Source organism: Eulemur rufifrons, chromosome 16 (assembly GCF_041146395.1).
Source record: "Eulemur rufifrons isolate Redbay chromosome 16, OSU_ERuf_1, whole genome shotgun sequence".
In the NCBI taxonomy this organism is placed as follows: Eukaryota; Metazoa; Chordata; class Mammalia; order Primates; family Lemuridae; genus Eulemur; species Eulemur rufifrons.
The window spans coordinates 77,245,759-77,272,030 of NC_090998.1; the positions used below are offsets into that span (position 1 = coordinate 77,245,759).

The 26,272-nt window shown below is 36.2% G+C and overlaps 1 protein-coding gene across 6 annotated transcripts in view; it reads right to left on the reverse strand.

Annotated features, from left to right (window-relative positions):
* Window positions 1–26,272, reverse strand: part of ANKS1B (ankyrin repeat and sterile alpha motif domain containing 1B) — a 967,677-nt gene that overhangs the window by 795,564 nt on the left and 145,841 nt on the right. For all 6 annotated transcript variants that reach the window (XM_069490549.1, XM_069490547.1, XM_069490546.1 and 3 more), the window contains exons 5-8: window positions 13,775–13,850; window positions 12,309–12,410; window positions 8,826–8,939; window positions 1,443–1,609 (exon numbers count right to left, since the gene is read on the reverse strand). In XM_069490549.1, coding sequence (XP_069346650.1) covers window positions 1,443–1,609; window positions 8,826–8,939; window positions 12,309–12,410; window positions 13,775–13,850 — 459 coding nt within the window. The remainder of the gene's footprint in view (window positions 1–1,442; window positions 1,610–8,825; window positions 8,940–12,308; window positions 12,411–13,774; window positions 13,851–26,272) is intronic.

Genomic DNA, 26,272 nt, shown 5'->3' on the forward strand with positions numbered 1-26,272 from the left:
GCTCAAAATTTGTTTACTAATGGTACACCAACAAGAAAAGTTCAGAAACTTCTGGTCTTGAAAATTAGGACTTTCTGAAGATCTGTGGTTTGAGAAATAGAGGACCAGAAGTTGCCAGTTTAGAAAAATCTTTACGGATGGATCTAAAAACCTAAATACGTATTGGTTATGTAGAACAAATATGTTTTAGGTTCTAACTTTGAAGGAAATGTTAAAATGTAACTGATTTGTAAGCTGGAGATAGCATATACTTGTTTTAGAGTTTTAAACAGAGAATTTGTCCTGACATTAAAGTTACTACTATAAACATTTCATGAATATAAAAATTTCATTTTGTAAAACCTACACGTATTTACTTCAATACATATATAATTACTGATAACTATTCATAAAGAATTTAGGGGGGCCAATAATGTGATTTTTTTTATTAAATACAAAAGACGATGCAGCAAAAAAACAAAATGAAACAAAAAGGCAGGCCTAGGAGGTAAGAGTAGTCATGGAACTAGATTAGCAAATGCTATTATGGGAAACATTTATCATAGCTCATTATAAGTAACTAAACTAAGTAAATGTTCCCATAATGAACAGTTACTATACTTAGTAATTTTTTTTTAGTTTTCATAAATAAGATTGCATCCTTAACACATTTCACTCTATTATTGGCTTTTGAATAAAGTATAATATTTCTGTAACAAATTAAGTACTAAAGTGAGTAAGGGTTTCGTATCATAACAATGTATTTCCTTAAATACCTTTAATACCAGTACATACTATAAATCCTTCCTCTATAGGACACAAAGTAGGTTTACAAATCTTAATTTTAACCTGATTGATTCTCTATAGCTCTTCTTGCTATTGTGTTAATATAAAAATCCAAATGGGCAAGAATCTCTAACTCATGCTTTAGATTCTGAGCTTATAGAAGAGAACCTTTTAGAAGTTTGCATTATATTATAAAAATATGCAGGGTGAGCATTCTACAACATCTCTCCTGCTCTGACTTAAAAAGTGACTGAGGAACTATACATATGGCTCAGCTTTTTCTTCTTAAAGATGGGGTTAGACCTAGTTCATAGTGAAAATGGAGAAGACAGGCAAAAGGAAAGTTTTCTTCTTTCTTTGGAAACCAATATCATCATGGTCAGTAAAACTAAAGGAACATAACCAGAAAACTATGAATCCATGTGTTAGGAGAGTGTCTAACAGTAGAAAGACCATCATGAACTATTAATATAAGCGATTTGTCAAAGCATTCCTTCCCCTGCACATGCAGTGAAAATAAAACCCCAATGAACATCGGGGAAAGAGCAATAGGGAGATTGAAATCTGACAGTAGCAGAATCTGACAGCCTGGTAATGCACAAAATCCCATGCCTCTTAGGTGTCCATACTGAACTGGCAAAGACAGACGCGTTGTCTTCGTTTCCCCCTTTACTTACTACACTCTGGCTTCCATTTTTCCCAAGCTCTTCCTCTGAAATCTTGCTCAAATTATCTAAGTAGTGGTCTGATATTGTGTGGCACAAATCTTCAAAAGAATAATCCTTTTCTTGACAGAGTTTTATTTCATCCAAGAGTTTTGATAGTTCTCCGGTCACAGTTTCACCTAGAAGATGAGAATAATTTTTCAGAAGTTTCAAGAAAGGCTACTGCTAAGATGTAATGTTGAGTAATAAAAATATGACTACTATGGGGATAGAAATCAAAATATTACAAACAAGATTAAGTAGTCAGAAACTATTTTGCTGTAACCTAAACTTCTATAACCCCACGATATGTTGAAATAATAAAAAAAGTAAAAAAAAAAAAAAACTATTTTGCTGAAAACAAGGTACCATAACTAGTACAATGATATTAACAGACAACAGAGATAATAATTTTGCCTATTTTTATTCTTTTTCAAAATAAAAATTAGTTTTGGAAGTTTACGTACATGTAGGACATAAAAGCATCTGGAATTACATTTCCTAAACCTCTATTTATTATAGGATTTAGTTGTCAATAATCTTTTATTGGCATTTTATTTCACTGACAAAATTCATTCAACAATTCATGAACAAATTTGAAATGGTGCTGAGAGCCTACTTCCCAGATTCTATAAACAGAAATAGAACTTATTTAAACAAATGATTATATAGTTAATAAATTAGAATTATGACATATGATATAAAGGGAAAACACAAAAGAAACAGATAAATGATATACATCACCTACCAAACATGAGTATTTTGCAGATGACATGCAAACATGCATGTTTCTAAATAGTCTCAGAAAGGTACTTTTAAACCTATAATTTATTCTGAACAAAATTTTCCAGCAGTTACAATCCAGATCTTAATATTTTCATTCTAAATTTAAAACATTTAAGATCAGTTGATTAGATGCATCGATTTATTTCTGGAATCCCTATTATGTTTCATTGGTCTTTATGTCTGTTTTTATGCCAGTACCATACTGTTTTGATTATGGTAGCTCTTTGACAAGAGTGTCAAGAATACACAGTGTGGAAATGATAGTCTCTTCAATAAATGATGTTGGGAAAACTGGATATCACATGCAAATGAATGAAATATGACCCTATCTCACACCACATATAGAAATCAACCCAAAATAGATTAAAGACTTAAACATAAGACCTGAAATGGGAGAACTTCTAGAAGAAAATATAAGGAAAAAACTTCTTGACATTTGTTAGGACAATGACTTTTTGGGTATAAAACCAAAAGCACGGTACATAAAAGCAAAAATTAACAAGTGGGATTGCATCAAACTAAAAAGCTTTTGCACAGAAAAGGAAACAATCAACAGAGTGAAAGGCAACTTATGGAATGGAAGGAAATATTTGTAAACCATAGATCTAAGGGGTTAATAACCAAAATATACAAGAAACTCACACAACTCAATAGCAGAAAAGCAAATAATCCAACTTAAAAATGAGCTAAGGACCTGAATAGACATTTCCCCATAAAAGCTATGTAAATGGTCAAAGGTATACAAAAAGGTGCTCAGCATCACTAATCATCAAGGAAATGTAAATCAAAACCACAATGAGATATTACCTCACACCTATTAGAATGGCTACAAGCAAAAAACAAAAGATACCAAGTGTTGGTGAGGGTGTGGAAAAAAGGGACCTCTGTACACTGTTGGTGGGAATGTAAAATGTCAAAGCTATTATGGAAAACAGTATGGAGGGGCCTCAAAAAATTAAAAATAGAACTATTATATGATCCAGCAATCCCACTTCTGGGTATTTATTCAAAGGAAATAGAGACAGGAAAAATGGCAGACTAAAAGTGACCTCCTGCTCCCAGAGAAAGAGGTGAAGAACTCGGTCTGCCATGCACAGGTGGATCATTCCCCCACGAGAATAGCATTGTGAAACTGCAGAGAAACAGCATGGGATACATAACATAGGAAAAAAAGAGGTGAATGGGAGATAGGATTGTGAAGTCTGGAAAGTGCGACATAAACAATAGAAAATAGAGCATGGGACAGCTACACCAGCCTGGCCAACAAGTGCAATGGGATCTGATCGACAGGAGAACACGTCCTGCTTCCCCACTGACCTCCACACACACTCAGACAGGGACCTGCCTGAAGTCAGTGCAAAATCACAGAAGGAGACATTGGGCTCTGTGGAAAGGAGACAATAGCAGGAAGCATTTTGAACTCCCCAGAGCTCTGTGCTAGGACTGCACTGGGCAGGGGAGGGACTGGTCTGACCTACCGCTCAAGGGAGTTAGGAGACAAGCACCTTGCCTCTGGCAGTCAGGGGGACCAGAACAAGGGAGGTGAACACTGAAAAGAGGGCTCTGAGCTGGAAACCACTATGGACGCTTAGGCTGGCTAAGGGCAGGTCAGAAAGAGTAAGACCTCCTGGCAGACAGGCACGAGATTGAGGGAAAGTGATACACAAGAGACAACGGGCATCCTGTTGACTCAGCTTCCCAACCCAGCATCTACCAACTTCTGAACCGTCACCCCTAGCACCAGCACTCTGCAGGTGGGTGGCCACCATTTTGGGGGTCCAAAACCCAGATGCTGTGGTGTGCTACGGTTTCAGACAGCACCCTTCCTCCAGCCTGGGGACTCTTGCAACAGGCTCTGCCATTCCACGATCTATTGTGAGCTAGCCAGGTCCGTTTTGATGGATGAATTTTGAGTGCTTCCCCAGCTGTGGGAGGCTACCACCTGTGGGATTCACAGGCGCTGAGGCGCTGGACAGACTCAGGCATCATCCCTCCCCCTAGTGCGACTTTCATGCCAAAAGTGGAAGGCTCTACCCCTGGAGGTAGGGAGAGGCAAAAAAAAGCCACTTTTCCTGTGCAACTGGTGTGAATCTGCCTGGCCTTGGCACAGATCAATAGTTGACAGCCTAGTGATTTGGCCTGTCAGACCGGCTTAGGTCATCTAGTGGGATCATAACTCTGGAGCCTGATCTCTGCATCCAGGTGGCTGCCAACAGTGGGGTTTGCAGTCAGGGAAGGAAAATCCTGGCCAGAGGCCATAGCAGGTGCACCAAGTAACCCCTCCCATCAGGAGCAGCCTCCCAAGTGTGGTGGAAGAACCCTGAATAACATATTAGTGGCTCTCCCTAGCAGCAGATCAAGCAACCATAGAAGCACACACATCCAGGCTTGTAGGCAGCAGCTGCCATCTGCCTTGCTCCTACCAACAGGGTCCACGTAACCCTCAGGAGTGGCAAGATCCTTCCTAAAGATCGGGACATTAGTATTCCTCACCCGGGGACCAGAAACCAACACAGAGGCATCAGATTACCTTGATAACTGGCTCCTCCATGCAATCTATAACAAATGACAGAGAGGGGAACCCCATAGCTCAACACAGTACCCTCTATCTCAAGCCATGAGAGGGCAGTGGAGTTATACACACAGGTGCGATTCATCACATGGGAGCTTAAGCTGGGGGACCAAACTCACTAATCTTCACTGGCAAGAGGTGAAGACAACAGGTCAGAGGTAACCCAACTTGCCAAAATATCTCTAAGGCAATACAAGACCAGCACACCCCCTCCCACCACTGTTAAGGAACGTCCCTTGGGGGCTTGAAGTTAAGGGCACAAACCAGTCCTAGCACTCACAGTTCTCAATCAATTACCCTGATGAGAAAACCAGAGAAAGAACACAGGGAATATGAAAGAGCACAGAGAAAAGTCACCCCCAAGAGAAATCATGAGACCCTCAAAATTGGATACTAATTTAAATGAAATGATTAAATTGACAGAGGAAGAATTCTGAATATGGATTATAAGGAAACTCAATGGAATTGAAAAGAAAATAGAAATCCAACACAAACCACAAGAACAATACAGGAAATAAATGAAAAATTCTCTAAAGAAATTGAAATATTATGAAAAAACCAAACAGAAATCTTGGAAATGAAGGAGGCATTCAAGGAACTTCAAACCACAGTGGATAGCCTTAAAAATAGAATGGATCACACAGAGGAGAGAATCTCAGAGCTTGAAGATAATGTCTATGTGCCAAAAAAAGCAGATGAAGAAAAAGAACACAGAAGCAAGAGACAAGAGTAGAACATACAAGAAATGTGGGATTATGTAAAGAAACCAAATATAAGAATTATAGGCATCCCAGAGAGACAAGAAGAAAATACACAAGGGCTAGAAAATCTATTTCTTGGAATACTGGAGGAAAACATGCCTGGCATGGCCAGAAACCTAGATATCCAGATACAATAAGCACACAGAACTCCTTGGAGACTCAATGTGAAGAGACAAACACCACGTCACATAATTATCAGACTGGCCAAAGTAAACATGAAAGAGGAAATACCTTGCACAGTAAGATAAGAACAACAGATAAGCCATAAAGGAAAACCTATCAGATCAACTGCAGACTTCTCAAATGAAACCCTACAAGCCAGAAGGGACTGGAAACCCATCCTCAAACTTCTTAAACAGAAAAATGGCCAACCTAGGATCTTTTACCCAGCAAAACTGAGCTTCATCTACGAGGAAGAAATAAAGACTGTCCCAGACGAGCAATCACTGATGTAATTTGCAAAGACTAGCCCTGCTCTGCAGGAAGTACTCAGACCTGCATTATACACTGAACAGCACAATAGACACCCACCAAATTAAAAACACTCAAGAGTTAAAATCCAGAACCTGGATTCCACAGTGGCTCGAGAGGTAAAACAAAACAATAAGAACTTACCCAACAATATGAACAGAAATCTACCCCAAATATCAATCCTCTCGATAAATGTGAATGGCCTTGAATTGTCCTTTGAAGAGACATAGACTGGCTGAGTGGATAAAACATTATAAGCCAAATATCTGCTGTCTCCAGGAAACGCATCTAACCCACAAAGATGCTTTCAGACTCAAGGTCAAGAGTTGGAAAACAAACTTTCAAGCAAATGGAAACCAAAAGGGTGGGGGTAGCAATTATTTTTTCAGACAGCATAAATTTTAAAATAGCAAAAGTAAAGAAAGACAAAGATAGTCACTATATAATGGTGAAAGGAAAAATCCAACTAGAAGACTTAACAATTCTTAATACCTATGCACCCAACATAGGAGCACCCAGATATATAAAGCAAACCCTGTATGAACTACATAGCATGATAAACAATAATGCCGTAGTAGAGGGGATTTCAACACCCCACTGTCTGAAATAGACAGACCCTCCAAACAAAAAATAAGCAAAGAAATAATGGACTTAAACAGAGCTCTAGAACAAATGGGTCTAACAGACATCTACAGAACATTCCGCCTAAATAAAGCTGAATATACATTCTTCTCATCAGCTCATGGAACTTTCTCCAAAATCGACCACATCCTAGGCCACAAATCAGACCTCAACAAATTTTAAAAAAGTAGAAATTGTACCAAGTATCTTTTCAGATCACAGTGGTATAAAACTAGAGATCAATTCCAACAGAAATGCTCGCCGCTTCACAAAGTCATGGAAATTAAACAATCTATTGCCGAATGACTGCTGGGTGAAGGAAGCAATTCCGTTGGAGATCAAAAAATTATTTGAATTAAATGATAACGGGGACACAAGCTATCAAAACCTGTGGGATACAGCAAAAGCATTCCTGAGAGGAAAACTAATAACATTAAATGCTCACATCCAAAAGACAGAAAGCTCACAAATCAACAAACTAATAAATAGTCTCAAGTAACTGGAAAAGGAAGAGCAAATTAATTCTAAACCTAGCAGAAGAAAGGAAATAACTAAGATTAGAGCAGAACTAAATGGAATTGAGAATAAAAGAACTATATAGAAGATCAATAAAACCAAAAGCTGGTTTTCAAAAAGATAAAATTGATAGCCTTCTTGCTAGATTGACAAGAACTAGAAAGGAAAGGACTTTAATAAACTCAATCAGAAATAAAAAAGGAGAGGTCACTACAGACATCATAGAAATACAAAACATTATCTTGGAATACTATAAAAATCTATATGCTCAAAAGCTGCAAAGTGTGGAGGAAATGGACAAATTCCTGGATACAGACAACCTCCCTAAGCTCAATGAGAAGGAAATAGAACTCCTGAACAGACCAATATCAAGCACAGAAACTGGAGCAGCAATAAAAAAATCTTCCAAAATAAAAAAAGTCCCTGATCAGATGGATTCACACCTGAATTTTACCAAACATACAAAGAAGAACTCATACCTCTACTGCAGAAATTATCCTAAAACATTGAGAAGGATGATATCCTCCCCAACTCATTCTACAAGGCCAATATCACCTTGATACCAAAGCCAGGAAAGGATGTAGCAAAAAAAGAAAACTACAGACCAATATCCCTCATGAATATTAGATGCAAAAATTCTCAACAAAATTTTAGGAAACTGAATCCAACAGCATATCAAAAAAATAATTCACCATGACCAGGTGGGCTTTATCCCAGGGATGCAAGGCTGCTTCAACATATGCAAATCTAAAATGTAATTCACCACATAAATAAAAGCAAGAACAAAGACAATATGATTCTCTCAATAGACACAGACACACACACACACGCACACACACACACACTGGAATATTATTCAGCTTTATATAAAGAAGACCATCCTGCCATTTGCAACAACATGGATGAACCTGAAGGACATTATGCTGAATGAAATGAGCCAGACACAGAAAGACAAATACTCCATGATCTCACTTATATGTGAATCTAAAAAAGTCAAACTAATGAAAACAGAGAGTACAATGGTGGTTGCCAAGGGCTAGGGTGAAGGAAATGGGAAGATGTTAATCAATCGGTACAAAGGATCAGTTACGGTGGGTGGATAAATTCTGGAGATCTAATGGACAGCATGGTAACTACGGTTAATAATATTATATAGTATACTTGAAATTTGCTAAAAGAGTTTAAGTGTTCTCACCAAAAAAAATTAAAACTATGTCAGGTGATGGATTTTTTAATTAGCTGGATTGTGGCCATCATTTCATAATGTACACAAATATCAAAATATCATGTTGTATACTGTAAAGATACACAATTTTTATTTGTCACATAGACCTCAATAAAGCTGGAAAAAAACACATTTAAGAAAAAAATATATGAAATATATGCTCTATGCAAACTTCATTACAGCAGGGATTGTTATCTGCTTTGCTCACTACTGTATCTCAGGGCCAAGAACAGTGCTTAAAAAATAATAGTTCTATAAATGCTGATTGAATAAATGAATAAAATATAGAGTACAGAACTTATTAGACTTGAAATTTCCACAACTGCTAGCCTTTTTATACATACAGGACAAATTTGTACATAAAGTCTAGCATAGTTTCAAAGGCTTCACATTTAGCTACTCACTTTTGGTCTTTTGGGAAGGAGACTCAGCTGAAGATGAAACCTGTGTTTCTTGTGTTGTATCTTCCGGTACATGTTCTTCGAGGACTGTTGGTCTTCCCACGCCTTCTAAATATTCTGTGTATATATACGTTTTTGAGATTATATACCTGAATTCATTTATTTTAAAACCAATAACTAAACATTATGCATTACATCTGTTGCTCTGTTTTTTCATTTATTCTTCTCATATCCTAAATATATCCTAAGTTTTTTAAAGAACTTCATGACGAGCTATTTACTTAAAGTTTCTTAGTTTCAAAAAACACAAATTACAAAAAACAACAACAGAGCCAGGCACAGTGGCTCACACCTGTAATCCTAACATTCTGAGAGGCCGAGGTGGGAAGACAGCTGGAGCTCAGCGAGACCCCTCTCTCCTAAAAACAGAAAAATTATCTGGGTGCAGTGGAGCATGCCTGTGGCCCCAGCAACTTAGGAGGTTGAGACAGGAGGGTCACTTGAACCCAGGAGTTTGAGGTTGCAGTGAGCTATCATGATACTGCTGCACTCTAGCCTCTAGCTGGGACGACAGAGTGAGAATATCTCAAAAAAGAAAAGAAAAAAACAGCAACAACAAAAAATACTTTGGGATAAACTCATGAACCTCTTTCTTCTGAAAACTAAACTTATCACATTCTTTCCTTAAAATTAAATTCACCTGTTGAAGATACTATAACCTCCTTGGTCTCCTTAAATATTTTCTATCTGAAGATTTAAAACTCTCAAAGATGCTTTGAACAGACTTGATCCCTAAGACAGGAATGTCAAATTCAGATGGCTACAACAAACAGTCAGGTAACATAAATGAATGAAATTGGGTAAGTTTAATTTTACAATGGTGTTGTAATCTTGCAAGATAAACATAATTTGCATACTAAATTTTATTTCTACAAAGAAATAACATTCATTCCCATTATGCTTGAAGTAATATCCTATGCTCAGCCTACCTTTCATTTTTCCAATTTTGATAAAGACATAATAATAATAACAGCTAAAACTTAAATATTCCTTACTTTGAGCCCAGCATTGTTCTAAGTATTTGATACAAATTATTTCATCTAATCCTTAAAAAATTATGGCACACACACTCTTACTATCTCAGTTTTAAAGATGACAACTAAAGGAGGAGTATATTAACTTGTCCACATTCATACAGCTAATAAGTGGCAAGGCCAGACAGATCTGGAACAAGGAAACAGTATCTGAATGCAGAGATCAATGTCAACCAACACTCAGCCTCGAAGAGCACGTTTAATCAAAGAGCCGATGACTCATCTAAAGTTCATCAATGAAATAAAATGAAAGCCTGTATTTTTTGAAAAGCCAAAACTCCAGAGTTTTAGCTGAAATGCAGATTTTTAAATGTTAAAGGCTAATTCAATTTTTATGGAAACACAGTGTGGGCCAAAAAATGTGTGATATAAACAAAACATATCTGTTACCTGCCAAAAGCATCCAGCTCAAAAGTGGCTAGTGTGTAGCCTCCACATAAAAGATTAAATCAACAAGTGCCTTTTCACAGGGATCTTTTGCTTGTACTTCTTTATTCAGAAGGAACCTTTTTCTTAAAATCCAATTAAGAAAGTTTGTACTCTCATGCCAATCAATTGTGTCCTCTTACCATTCAAATAGTTTCTACCAAAGGGCAATGCTACTAGGCAAATGCAACTAGGAAAAGAAAGCAACCTATGGGATTCTATCCTCAAAATTTTTGAACCGGGTAATAATTATGTAAATTGAATAGTAATTTCATAAAATAGTAATTTTATCTACTATAGATCAGCTTTATTTCTATAACAAACTTTTTCACTAGATTTAAAATGTACCAGTGACTTGAAATCCAGGAGTGCAAAGAATACAGATAATGGGTTCACATTCTGAAATTTTCAGTAATAAGAAAAATCCAAAGATGTCCCATATACTCTATCACAAATTGACATGCCTGATGAATCTTGACCATTTAAGAGAACAAAGATAGTTACTCCTATATAACAACATTTTCATCTAAGTTGACCCAATGCAGTATGTTAAAAAAAAGTCTATCATTATGTCATGCCTCTTTTTTAATGAATGACATTTATTTTGCTTCTCCCAAAAGACACATTATGCAAAAGTTTCAGTTTTTGTAAAGTTCAGTTAGAGGCAAAAGTCCAATATGAAATACAAAGTGCCTAGAGGGAGAAGACATAAAAATGGCATGTGCCACTATTATCTTTTATTCAACTTGATTATAATTTGAATTAATATAAATAGCCATGCTTGGATTTGTCTCTCTATGCATTTGACTTGCAATTAATTTCTTTATTGACAAGACAATTGTAGGGGCCTGGTCTTTTGGGAACTTCCCTGAAAGGTTTTGGAAATAGAGAAGAGAGAATAATGCCGTCCTGTTGTGTGTCTACCCTTTTCACCCCTCTTTGGCCTTAGTTGACTACTGTATCTGCATGTTCCCTGCTGACTTGGTTTTAATTTATTTTTCTCCCTGCAGAACAATGTTGTTCTTCAACTTCCCAACTGACACTTAATGAAATCTGTCCCACCTCCCCTCTCTGTTATACCTGCAGCCTATCTGTAACAACTGTGGGAGATGATCACTGCTGAACAGTGTAGGAGCTAACTAGAAAGGAGAAAAAGAACATCTGAAGTTTTAAGGTAATAAGCTAAATGCAGGCCTAATCACCAAACAAAAAAGAGAAAGCATTTAAATCTAAATATTTTAGAAAAGTTGTAGGTCAAATAGGGAAGTATGTAATCCTGCAAATAAAAAAGTAGTACCTAGATAACGGTAAAGCCAACGATTGTCACTAACTACAAATGTACTTAAACGACCTTTATCAAAAACAAAGCCTGGCAAACAAAACTGAATAATCTCACACTACTGGATTAGGAAGGAAATAATCTGTTTTTGGCTAAATACAAGTTTTGTTATTGTAGTGAATCCAGCATTTATGTATGAGCTCTGCCACTTAGACTAGGATATATGACTGTGAGCAAATCGCCTAATCCCTCAAAGCTTCAGTTTCTCTTATATGCAAAAAGGAGAATAATATCTAACTTATCTACTTCATAGTCACAGAAGTTCAGACAAAATAATAGCAAATCCCTGAAAACTCTTAAAGTATTATTCAAATGTAAGATAATAATCATCACCACTTTATAGCCTTAACTCAAGCTCATAACTGCACATTTACTACATGGGTTTTAAAAAGATTTTTTAATATTATGTAAGAGAATAAATACTTTAACTTTTTAAAAATAGTGTACTGAGTAGTTAAAAAAATTAAAAAGTATTATTATTTAGTTTAAACATCTACCAGAAAAAAAAATGAAAATAACAAATTCATTCAAAAGTAAAGACTAACTCAAAACCCAAAAGAAAACTCTAACAGTTTTAATTTATTCTTGACTATAAGGCAAATTCATCCATCACTCAATACTATTTACCTTGTAAGAGTGTTGCAATCTGGAGAGATTTCTGAGATGGATGTTCCTTCAGAATGTCTAAAACAGTTCTACCTAAGCTATCCTTTATGTTAGCATCAATTCCTGAAAGAAAAAGACACACTATATTATTGATTTAGAATGTGAATTCCTAAACTATAATCATCATGTGATTTATATATTCTGTATAGTATGGTAAAAATACTTAATAAATTATAAGCACATACCATGTGAGTAATGTAAGAACAGTCTTAGAACACTTATTCACAAAAGTTGAAAAAGCATGATTTTTAAAAACTTTTTTTAACTTGTCCAAATACAAAATCACAATATTTATTTATGCAAGATTGTATTCAATGTCAGTCACATTCATTATCTTCCTGGTGAACAAACTTATTTGTGGGTGTATATGAAACATCTTTGCTATTACATTAGTTCTGAAAATGTTTATTGTATTAAAGAACTTATTTTAATGTAGCAAATAGATTTTCACTGCCTTAAAATTGTTTATGAACTTTCCAAATCCCTAACTGCAAACAAAGCCACTTTACAGGTTCTGGTCCCAAATATTAGTTCATCATAAGATTATTAAATGTACACTTGAATTTGTGTAGGGACATTTGACCAGCACATATTTAATTGGTTGCCTCAAATGATTTGTTATATCACTGCATTGCATGTCAAAGTTAAATATGCATGAAATTTTAACTTTGTATAAGCATAATCACAATAGTTTTCCAGTGTTTTTCATTTTTTTTACAGAGGAAAATAAACGCACTATAGTCCATAACACGAAAGACTCACATCAATTGTTTACAAGTATGAATTTGTACCCATGCCTTTTGATGTTAAAAAGAATCTGACCTCAGCTCCCATTTTACTTCATTTCGATCAGAATATACATATGAAGATAAATAAGCCTAATTTATTGTTCCTTCAAAGCATTCCCTTTAAAAGGTTCCCTTTAAAATAAGTCACTGTAGACTACAAACAATAGCTACTCAATTAATGAAGTAACTATTAATAGAAGAATTTACCTTAAGCAGAGGGAACTCAAGTCTCTGTTTGCCATAGTTCACAATATAAAAACCTGGGGAAGGTATGTTCTTTAATAAACCAAGCAATTATCATAACTTCTCAGGGATCAATTCTTCCCTCTTGTAGAAGGTAGAGATCTCCTTTTCCTTTTGGTAGCTTCCCTAGTGTATTTAAATGTGATTTAAAAGTAGAAAATTGTAATTTCCAAGAGCTTTTTACTAAAACATCTATTGAGTAAAGGAAGGGTGCACATTTATATCAATTTTATCTAAACACTGAAGCTCAATTCTACATAATATGAATACATATCTGCAACTTGGAGCAGAGGCAAGAAGGGTGATTTGTGAACAGAACTGTGTCATTTTTCTTTGTCTACTGAAATAGAAATGGTATTTGGCCGGATAAGCTCCATGGAGAATCATGATAGTTACCTGTTTCTAACAGAACTCGTACAACATCCACCTTTCCAAACAAAGCTGCTTCATGAAGTGCACTCCCCTTTTCTGTCTGAAAAAAAAAGAAAAGAAAAAAGGAAAAAGAAAGCATAGTTGCATTTAGAATACTTACAAGTTACAAATTCTGTTATTTTATGTATTCATACATATTTTCTGTAATCTCAGCATTCCTCAACAGAAAGGTAATATAGAATAAAGAAAAGATTCTAAAACCAAAATCCTTGGGTTTCTAAAACACCTGTTTCTGAATAGCCATTTGTTCAGCTTCTCTTAGCCTTGGCTGTCCTTAATTATAAAATAAGAATTGTAATGCCTACCTCACAAGGCTTTTGTGATTATTCAACAAGTTTAATCAGCATGCATTTATTAAACACCAATTATATGCCAAGAATAGTTGAAGGATGTTCTCAGGTATGCAAATATCATCCTGGCCCTCATATATTCACATTCTATTAGCGGAAACAAATTATATGAAATACAGATGCTCCTCGACTTACAATGGGATTACATCCTGATTATACCCATTGTAAATTGAAAATGCATTTAATACACCTAACCGATTGAGTATCACAGCTTTGCCTAGCTTACTTTAAAAGTTCTCAGAACACTTACCTTAGCCTATGGTGTGGCAAAATCATCTAACACAAAGCCTATTTTATGATAAAGTGTTGAATATCTCATGTACAGTATATCGCTAGCCTGGGAAAAGATCAAAATTCGAAGTACATCAAAATGGCGACACTTTCACATTATAAAGTCAAAATGCTGTTAAGTGAAATCATTGTAAGTTGGGGACTGTCTGTAAATATTCATGATAAATGAAATCTAAACCATTTAATGTAGCCATTAAAAAGAATGAAATCCCATCATTCACAGCAACGTGGATAAGCCTGGAGGATATTATGCTAAGTGAAACAAGCCAGGCACAGAAGAAAGATAAATACATGTTCTCACTCATATCTGGGAGCTAAAAAACGTTGAGGCCCTAGAAGGAAAGAGTAGAATTATGGTTATTAGAGGCTGGAGACAGCAGGGGAGAGGAGAATGGGAGAGGTTGGTTAATGGATACAAAATTACAGCCAGATAGGAGGAATAAGTTCCAGTGTTCCATAGCCCTGTAGGGGGACTACAGAAAACCATAATTTATCGTTTATTTTCAAATAGCCAGAAGAGAGGATTCTAAATATTCCCAACACAAAGAAACGATCAATGTTTGAAGTGATATGCTAATGACCCTGATTCGATCATTATATATTGTATATAGGTATTGAAATATCACTCTGCACCTCTAAATATATACAATTATTATGTGTTAATTAAAATAATAAAAATAAATTTAATTTAAAAACAAAAAAAACAATTTAATGTGTCTTACAAAACCCAGATGACCTTCTTTCTGCTTTTCTCTTCTCTCCATCCATCCTACCTGCCACAACCCTCTCCCAGCCCGCACACCCTTTTCCAGGCATGCTGAACTCTTTCATATTAGTGTCATTCTCTGTTTTCTTCCCCAGGGGTCTCCAAGGCTGGTTCCCTCTGCCTGGCTGAACCTAACTCCGGCCCCTTTCGATCTGGCCATCACCTGCACCACTAGTTAATCTGCAGCATGAATCAGTATCACCTGGAGAGCTTGTTAAAACACAGACTTCTGGGCTTCATCCTTAGAGTTTCTGATTTGGTAGCCTGAGATTAGGCCTGAAAATTTCCATTTCTAACAAGTTCCCATGTAATATTGAAGGTCTAAAAAGTATGCTTAGAGAACCACTGACCTACACTATATGTTGAATCTTAGCTTCATATAATTTCACTAAGGAAGGCACCGCTGGCCCTTGAAGTTTAGTGCTTTTCCTGTGTGTTCCACACCAATCCATATCTTCCGTATCACAGCACTCATGATACCACAATACAACTTTATGTGATTGTCTGTTCCCCATAATAAGCTGCAAGTGCAGTGGAAATGTAGGCCACATCTATTTTTTTCACCATTTTATCCCCAATGCCTAGCAAAGTACTTTAAAATGTAGATGTTCAGGAATTTTTTTGAGGGCAAAAGGTGGAGGGAGGAAGATAGGATGGAAAAGAAGGAGAATTTGTGAGTAGTACAGGATGAGATTGATTCTGCCTTCAAGGAAGATTTCAAAGAGGATAGTTTTTGAGCTATACAAATGTTAGGGTTTGTTTGGGGGTTGTATTATTCTTTTTTTCATTTTTTTCCTTCTCTCAAGAATCTAACAAATGTCAGCAGGTTCTCAATGTGTGTGTGTGTGCGTGTGTGTGTGTGTGTACACATATGCTTTAAATTGAATAGTGCCAATATGGCAATTCTGTTCCCTTATACTAAAAGTGATCTCTAATGTGGAATTCTAATCTCAAACTATAATAGAAGTATCACTATAAAATAATATACAATGTAAAAACTTCTTTAATTACTAACAGTCTATTGTATAATTAACCCAACCTAAAACAGTTTCTAAGTGCATTGTTGAGGAGTCTTGAGGAATACCAAGTATCTATCAATGTGATCTGAATGTATCTTCAGGAAGGAACCAGTGAAATGAGCTTGAATTATGATGTGACTGGCATGATATGTACAGATATTGATAAAAATGGAAATAAAAAATAATTTCACAAATATACAGCATCATGCTGAAGGAAAAAAACTGGAAACTTATGCAGTGTTTTAAAAAAATACTTCAATGTAGGTTTGAACATTTTCTTTTTTCCATTCTTTGAGAAATTTCCCTTTTAATAATCTAATTCTGCTCATTTTCATTCTGTTTTTCAACCAACTTTCTGATTACGAATTCGATTCCCTTCCACTTTTTGCAAAATTTTGGACTTGATGTTGATGTTGGAAAAACCCTTCCCATACAGTGTACTTTATTCTAAAAATAAGCTAAATAATATCTTTAATACAGGGCTGAAAGGGAAAAGTAATAGAATTCCTCAGAGCCTGATGGGGAAAGAAATTATAAACCTAGGGGGTTAGCAATGGAACAGGTATTTGTTCTAGGGAATCTGCCCCGGTAGACTAGTCTCCCCAAGGGCTTTCACCAACCACTCAAAGTGAGAGTGGGAGGGGCAGGAGGCTAGATCAGGGACCCCTGCACAGCTCTAAAATCTCCAAAGAACAACATCCTCAGTGAAAACTGAAAATAAAAAAAAAAAATTAAAAAAAAAAAAAAAAAAAACCATGTTGCACAGAAGAAGAAACAATGTCTATCTAGGTCTTAGCTCTAAGTGGAGTAGAATAAAGGAAATGAATCACCCTAAGAAATCCTAACCACAATTTTACACTCACATGGTGAGTATGGGGCAAAAAAATATACTCTCTATGAACCCCAGATGCTGGGCCAAATGTAGAATAAAGTGGGCCTGGGTTTGTATTAATAGTACTACAGGCAGATATAAATGCTTAGCAGAAGCAGACATAAGTCCTATCTGGAAAAAATACAACTGGCTTCTAAGAATTCCAACAGATAAAGCTCTAAGAAATACGAATTAAAAATTAGAAATCATTGAACATGAAAGGAAACAAGCCACCATGAGCAAGGATTAGTAGAAACAAAAATACAAAAGAATAAAACCCACAAAAGCTTCACATATTGTAATCGTCGGCTACAGAATATAAAACATATGTGATTAATAAAATGAAAGAACTAGAAGATGCCCAATATGACTAAAGAACAAGAGGATTATCAAAATTGACCTGATGTGAAATTGAAAATTAATGGGTTTAATAACATATAAGATACAGCTAAAGAAAAGGGTATTGAACTTGATGATAGATTTTTAAAGTATATACTGCAATAAAAAGAAATAAGAGATAGAAAATGTAAAAGACAGGATAGAATAAGATTCAACATACGTCTAAGCAGAGTTCCAGAAAGATATGGTAGAGGTAATAGTCAATGGCTAAGAACTTTTTCAGAATTGATATCAATAATAAGTTCCAGGACCACCAAGCAAGATAAATGAATATATATATGAAAAAAAAAGATAAATGAATATATACTGGACATATCACAGTGAAACTACAAAGCACCTAAGATAAAAATACTTAAAAATACCCCAAGAGAAAAAAATAATTGTCTAAAAACAAATAATAATTACATCAACAGCTGACTTCTCAACTAAAATAATAAAGCCAGAAGAAAGTATACCTTCATGTGTCAAGAGAAGTACTCTCAACCTGGCATTCTACATCCAGCCAAACTATCTTCTAAGAATGAGGGCAAAATAAAAATATTTTCAGACAGATTAAAAATCAGGGGTTACTATAGACCCTTAGTGAAAGAACTTCTATAAGATATAATTCAAAAAAGGATCTGAGATGCAAGAAGTATGGGTGAGTAAAGAGAATGGTTAACATAAAGCTAAGTCTAAACAAACTATTTTAAAATCTAACAATGTCTACTTTTTACACCAATTTGGTTTCCTACATATTTTGATAAAGGATAATGGGTACCGCAGACACCAAAAAAAGACTACAGTAGTCCCCCTTTAGCTCCAGAGGATATGTTCCAAGACCCCCAGTAGATTCCTGAAACTGGAGATAGTACTGAATCCAACTGCCATCAGTTAGAACGTGTTTCTATTCAAGTCTTCCACCCACAAATGTAGGGCCCTTTCCATCTTACTAAGCAGTCATCATGCACTGTGGCCTAACTTTTGCAGTTTAAGGTGCCACAGCAAAACCAGTATAAATTTGTCATTCTTCACAGATAGAAGATTCATTCTTACCATAGATCTTAGTAACCTCAGCATACAATTTTATAAAAAAGGGTCACTTGAACGCAAGTGCTGTGATGCCATGACGGTCAATCTGATAACTGAGTGGGCCACTAAGTGACTAACGGGCTGGTGGCGTCTACAGCATGGATATGCAGGGTAAGGGATGATTCATGTCCCAGGCAGGATGAATCAGGATGGCAAGAGATTTCATCACACTACTCAGAACAGCATGAAATTTAAAACTTATGAATTTATTTATTTCTGGAATTTTCCATTTAATATTTTTGGACCATGGTTGACTACAGGTAACTGAAACTGTGGAAAGCAAAACCGTGGGTAACGGGGTACCGCTGTATTCTAGACGGTGAAAACACACAACCTCTACCATAAACAAACAATTCTCTTTCTGGAGGAAGCAGATGTAGAAAACCTGGGTTCCAGTGGCAGCTTGGCTTTTAGTGGCTATATAACTTTGGGACAATCACTTAATATCATTGAAAATTCATGTATACTGTAAATAAGAAAAAATTAAAAACCTAATAGAGTTATTGAGAAGGTTAAATAAGATAAACATACAACAAATAAGATTTCTAAAGTGTTTCATTAAAGTGACAACTATTATCATTAATAGTGCTACGAAAAAAGCAATTAGAAAACCTATTTCAAAAAATACCTTCAATGATGTAAATATTTAAAAATTACATACATTTATATCTCTACATTATGCTAAGATAAAAATGCTATGATAAATGAAACTAGTGTTTTCATACAATGAATAAGAAGACACAGAATAAAATAAAAATAGGAAACATTAGTAGATGGTAAACATATTTTTAGCCTGTAAAAATGAACCCATTTTTACAAATCCAAGGTTTGATATAATTAGCTTCTTTGGTAAGAGAACATGAGAACGGCCAAGATGGAATGGCTTGTTCTCGTAATTCTACGGTAAACGGTGGTACCAGGAACCATTTATTGCTCACAGTGTTGATCACAAATAGTTTACAATTTACATAAGTCAAACCTCTGGACTTTTCCAAACATAGGTTTATTCTATAATAATTTCATTATTTTCATCAGAGATTAGAAAATTTCAAGAGTATTTTGCAAAGGTACAAAACAAGCTTTTTTTAAAATCATGTACCCTGCAGTTTATCACACCCTAGATAGAGTCAGCATCTAATATCCTCACTCAGACTAGCACTGTTCTGTATATCTCAGCACTCTGCCTCAAATTCACAACCCTATAAAAGGCCAGACCTTGAAAACCTGTATTCTCATGAAATATTCAGTCCAAAATATTCAACAAGCAAAGAGAATGTATACAAAGAAATAACATTCAACCAGGTGAACCCAAATCCTCCCGCCCCTGGGATTTCAGTCCTGCTTTTCCTATGGATCAAACTTCTCCATTTTATTTAAGTTAATCCTTTAAAATAAACATAATTTCCAAAATAGACAATCATGCAGTTGAAAATACAAAAACACTTCAAGATTTATCTAGCAACCAGAGATGAAGCATACAACATCTTAGTTCCTTTTAGGGAAAAAAACAAAAACAAAAAAACCCTCTGAACACAGTAGTGATGAAAACAGCTGAGTCAGAAGAACAGAGATGATATATATGTTATGTTAACGTCAATAACTGAATTGCTCACAAGAGCAAAGAAATTCTCTCATCGATTGGAAATGTCTATTCAAGTCAAGCCTCAGTAACACCAAAGCCGAGAAAAACAAGATAAGTAGCAGGAAAGAGGGAGAGAAGAGGATGTTCATATTTACAGCCCTGGGTCTTAGGTTCCTTTTTATTTTTGACCTTTTGTATTTTCATGACTTCTGTGGAAGCTCAATTGTGCATTTAAAGGGATGTTTGTTGTATTTTATCCAGAATTTCTAGGTGTTTTTAAATGCCTCTTAGGTTTACCTAATCCACCAAAGTGCCAAAACAGCAGATAGAAAAGGGATGGGAAGATATCAGAGCTTGGCTACACTGGCTCCCCTTCTAAACTTAACACTACAACCATAACCTCCTGAAGCCTGCTAAAGAGAATGACCAGATAAAGGAAGAACACTTCTTGATTAAAGGAGAAAATATAGAAAGTAATGATGACAAGATATAAAGTGTGATTGTGGTGATGCTCAGCAGAGAAAATAGCATTGGTAGCATAAAACCATGACAAGCAAAACCCATAACTATCGTAAGAAGTAACAATCAGTGAATAAAGACAAACTTGATGGAGATACAGGAAGAAAAGACAACTAGAAAATGGTATTTAACTCAGGAGTAAAATCCCCTGGTACCTTGACTGGTACAATTAGCCACGTGGGCATCTCTTAGAATAAAAAAAAGAACTTAAAATATAACAACATCCTAGCCTTTGTCAACAAACACAGGATGTAACAAGTTGGGAGGCAGTAGTTCTTTTGTAGCCTGCATTAGCTAGACTGTATCTAGAGCACTGTGTTCAACTATAGGTATTTAGCTTTTACAGTGCTGTTGACAGATTAGAATGTGTCCAAAGAAGAGGTTCCCAAACAATAAAGAACCTAGAAAAACATCATATGAAGAACAGCTGAAGGTTATGAGAGGGTTTAAACTAGGGGGGGGAATGGCACAAGATAAATATGATGTGTCTTCAAATAATTCAGAAATAACATTCCTCCCATTCGAAAAGAGACTTCTCCTCCTATTTAACTAGGGACTTGAAGCCTCTGTCTCTACCTGTCCTCTCTTCCTTCACTTGTATCTCAAAGGGAGCAGCATCTTTTTCCCCTCATTAAAGCTAATTCTCCACTTGTGTTCTTTATTCTATCATGTTCTGCTGCTTCTTGAATTCTGCTTATCAGGTATCTTCACCTTTTGCATCTTCGATGCAATATTTCTCCATAAACATACATGCCTTTCCACTACCCAGAAACTAAATAAACAATAAAAGAAACTTCCTATGAAACCACTATCACTTCAAGCTTCTATCCCATATCTCACTTTTCTTTACTCCACACTTTATGAAGAATCATCTTCCTTCTTTCATGCACAATTTTTATCTAATTTTGTTACTGTTATATCCTCTGGCACATGGCAAGCAATGCCTCGTACACAGCAGGCACTCAATAAATATATGGTGAATGGGTGAATTTATTGTATGAAATTGTGCTGTTTTGGCATTCCTCTTGTAACTTCTTTAAAGACCACTTTTTCCAGAAACTACCCAAATATTCTTTTATTTAGCCTCTTCTCTCTCCCTACATTCTCTTTCTTGTAAGCTCTTTTATTCCACGGCTTCATCTCTCACTTCTCTGAGGCTAGCCCCAAAGAGAAACCACCTCTGACCCTTCGGCCTCAATCGCAGCAGCTAATTTGTTTCCTTTACAATGCTTAACTGCAATTTGTAATTTTTGTGTTTGTATGCGTGTTTATTTTCTGTCATCCCTACAGTCTATCAACTCCCTGAGCATAGGAAACAAACTTTCCTGTTCGTAAAGCATAGTGCCTGAGAAGGCCAGGGTCGGGGGATAGGACATCCTTACAGAGAAGCCAGGTTTCATTTAAAAGTAAGAGAAAGGGAATTGCTGGGGTGGTGAGTAAGACTGGTCAATGAAGGTGACCCCATTACGGTGACATTTGAGCAGACACAGGAGGAAAGCAGGGGAGGAAGTCCTGTGGCTAATAAGACAAAGACCTCAAGGCAGGACACAGAGCGTTCCAACAAGACCAAGGAGGCCAGTGTGGCTGAAGCTGAGTGAAAAAGGACAAAGAGTAATAGGAGGAGGCTTCAGAGAGATAATGGAACCAGGCCATAGAAGACCCTGTCAGCCACTGTAAGAACTTTGGCTTTTGCTCTGTGTGAGATGGGAAACCAATGGAGGATTTTAGGCAGAAAAGTGAAATGACCTGACTTAACTTAATGGGATCACTTCTGGCTGCTTTGTTGAAAATAGACTGAAGGGGTCTGTTATGGACTGAATGTTTGTGTACCCCTAAAACTCACATGTGAAAGATTACACTACCGCCCCCTCCTTTTATATGTCATTTGATATGACTTTGCAGTTCTTACCACTCACATGAGTGGAGTTATTTCTCCACCCTTTGATTTGAGACTTGGTTTTGTAACTTGCTTTAGTCAATGGATGGTAGCCAACATGAGGCAAACAGAGGCCCAAAATATGCTTGCTCAGTGGGGCTTGCTCCCTGTGCTTAGGCCACACCCGGGCTAGTCCCAGGAGGAAGATAATAGACACGTGGAACAGAGCTTCCCAGGCTAACTTACAGCATCAGGCAGAGCTTCCCTAGCATCGTCTTCAAGAAGAAGCCATCAGTGAACTGAATGAGAACCAAAAGAGCAGCATCTCAGAGGTCAAAAGAAAAAAGTAGTTCAAACAAGAGGGAAGGATCAACTTTGTCAATGCTGATGATGTAAGTAAGTTGAGGAACAAGGATCATCTGTTGGGTCTAACAATATAGCCGTCACCGGACACCTTGGCGAAAGGAAAAAACGAGGACTTTTAGAATAAGGGAGTTGGAGTGGCTTCAAGAGAGAATGGAGGAAAGGAGTTTGATAGCAATGAGTAAAACAAGCCTTTCTAAATATGTTTCTATAAAGGGGAGCAGAGAAAGGTGATGGTAACTAGAAGGAAAATGGGGGATCAAGAGAGAGGTTCTTTTAAAGGTGGGAAAAATCACAACATCTTTATGTCCCTATGAGAAGGATACAGTTGAGAAAGAAAAACTGATGGTATTAGAGAGAGAGAATATTTGCCAGAGCGAGGTATCCCAACAGACAGAAAGGGATAGGATCTGAAGCACAGGGAGAGGAGTTAGCTTAGATATAAACCTAAAAGGTTCATATAAAGCATCAGGAAGGAGAGCAGATACACGTACATTGGCAAATGTGATGGTGGAAATCTGTGACTGCTTCTGTTTTCTCAGTGAAATAAAAGCAAAGTCATGATCAAAGTGAGATAAAAAGAGAAGGAGGTGTTGAAGTATGGAGAGGAGAGAAGTTGTGAAATTATCATCTAGGGAAGTCAGAGAGTAAATGGATCATAATGGATAAAGTAACCTATCCATTTATGCACATATTTTATTTCTCCTGCCATTGTAAGCCTTTGAGAGCAAACACTGTACCTTACTCAGCTTTGCATCTTAACAGCCCCTAGCGGGTAAACTTGTGCTCTTTATTAATTTTCTGTAATTTTACTTTCGTTCCCTTTAATACTTATATGAAGTCTAATTGGCTTAATATTATGTTAGTTCTTCAACTCCTCTAATTTCAATAAGAGAAACTTATAACACACACAGTTAAATCACTAAGCATAATACAGCATCGTCACTACCTGGTTACCTAAAATCGAGTTCAAAATCCACAGAAATAATTGCTAATTTCAAGAGAAAATTGCCAATTTGACCTTACTCTCTTAATACCTTAACATGATTGATTCTCTTTAATAAGGAATCTTAAAAGACTAAAGGGTTTATAAATAAATACAATATGGCATTTGCCCAAACAGGTATTAAATTATTTACTAGTTCAAATATGTGTTATAATTTAAAATTGTTCAGAGACATGAAGCAGAAAGCAAGACTTCTAGAGAAAAGACTAACACAAATGCTACACTGAAGAAACATATGCTATTATAAGAAAAAGACAAGATCATCCAAAGCCATCTATAAATTTAATTTACTCACAGTAACTTGAATGTAATCAAAGTCTAAAAACACATTATTATAATTTATCAAATGGGATTATCTCTAAGACTCCTAAGTCCAATTGTTTAACTAGAGCAATTTAATGAATATTAAATCCACTGAAACTGTTTATGGTTACTGACTGGCTGCCATTGTTCACTCTCAGCCAGTGAAAATACCAACAAACTACTTGACATTGACAATAAATGTTGGTGTGGATGCAGAGAGAAAGGAACACTCATACACTGCTGGTGGGACTGCAAACTAGTACAACCTCTATGGAAAGTAATATGGAGATACCTCAAAGAGCTACAAGTAGAACTACCATTTGATCCAGCAATCCCATTTCTGGGCATATACCCAAAGAATATTTTATAGATGTCTATAAAAAAGACATCTGCACTAGAATATTTATAGCAGAACCATTCACAATTGCAAAGATGTGGAAACAACCCAAGAGCCCATCAATACATGAGTGGATTCATAAAATGTGGTATATGTATATCATGGAGTTCTACTCTGCCACAAAGAAACAATGGTGATATGGCATCCCTTGTATTATCCTAGATAGAGCTAGAGCCCATTCTCCTAAGTGAAGTATCACAAGAATGGAAAAACAAGCACCACATGTACTCACCATCAAATTGGTATTAACTGATCAACACTTAAGTTGATAGTAATAACATTAATCGGGTATCAGGAAGATGGGAGGGGGGAAGAGGGGATGGATATATACACACCTAATGGGTGTGGTGTGCACCGTCTGGGGGATGTACATGCTTGAAGTTCTGACTTGGGTGGGGAAAAGGCAATATTTGTAACCTAAACATTTGTACCCCTGTAATATGCTGAAAGAAAAAAATTAAAAATTAAAAAAAAAACTACTTGATATTAAAAAATTTTGGATTTGAACAAAGGCTTGGATCAAGTGGTAACAGCAGGAATGGACACAATGAGATAAATGCAGGAGGCATTTTAAAACAGAATTGACCAAGCCTGGTTACCAGCTGAAGAGCTGCCCACATGTAGTCAGTTAGGATACATCCAAATTACATGTTGAGACAGAGCTTGATTTTTTACTCTTCATTTGGCAAACAAGTCAGTCAAAGACAAGAACAGAGAAATAAGAGGAACAAACAAAGCCTACAGCAAATATGGAATTATGTAAATAGGCCTAACATAAAAATCACAGGCATCGCTGAAGATGAAGAAGAAAATACACAAGAGTTGGAAAAATCTATTTGAGGGAATAATTGAGGAAAACTTTCTGGTCTTACTAGAAATTTAGAAATCCAGGTACGAGAAGCTCAACAGACTCCAGGGAGATTCATCCCAAAGAGGCAAGCACCACGACACACAGTCATCAGACTGGCCAAAGTTAACATGAAGGAGGAACTCCTACGAGCTGTAAGGTGAAAACATCTGGTAACTTACAAAGGAAAACTCATCAGACTAACTGCAGACTTCTCAGCTGAGACCTTACAGGCCAGAAGGGATTGGGGTCCCATTCTCAGTTTTGTCAAACAGAATAATGTCCCACCTAGAATTTTGTATCCTGCAAAACTAAGTTTCTTATATGAGGGAGAAATAAAGACCTTCTCAGACAAGCAAACACTCAAGGAATTTATCAAGACCAGACCTGCCCTGCAGGAAGTACTCAGATCTGCATTATACATCAATCAGTACAATAGACACCCACCAATGTAAAATCATCCAAAAGCTAAAGTTCAGAGCCCAGATAGTACAATGGCTCAAGAGGTAAAACAAAAACAGTAAGGTTCTACTCAATGGGATGAACAGAAATCCACCCCACTTATCAATTTCTTTCAATAAATGCAAACAACTTAAATTCCCCACTCAAGAGATAACGGCTCACTGAATAGATAAAAAAAATACAAATCAAGTTCTGCTGTCTCCAGTAAATACATCTAAACTATACCACTCATTCAGACTCAAGGTGAAGGGATGGAAAACAATATTCCATGAAAACCAAAAGGAAGCTGAAGTAGCCATTCTCATATCAGATAACATAGATTTCAAAGCAACAATAGTAA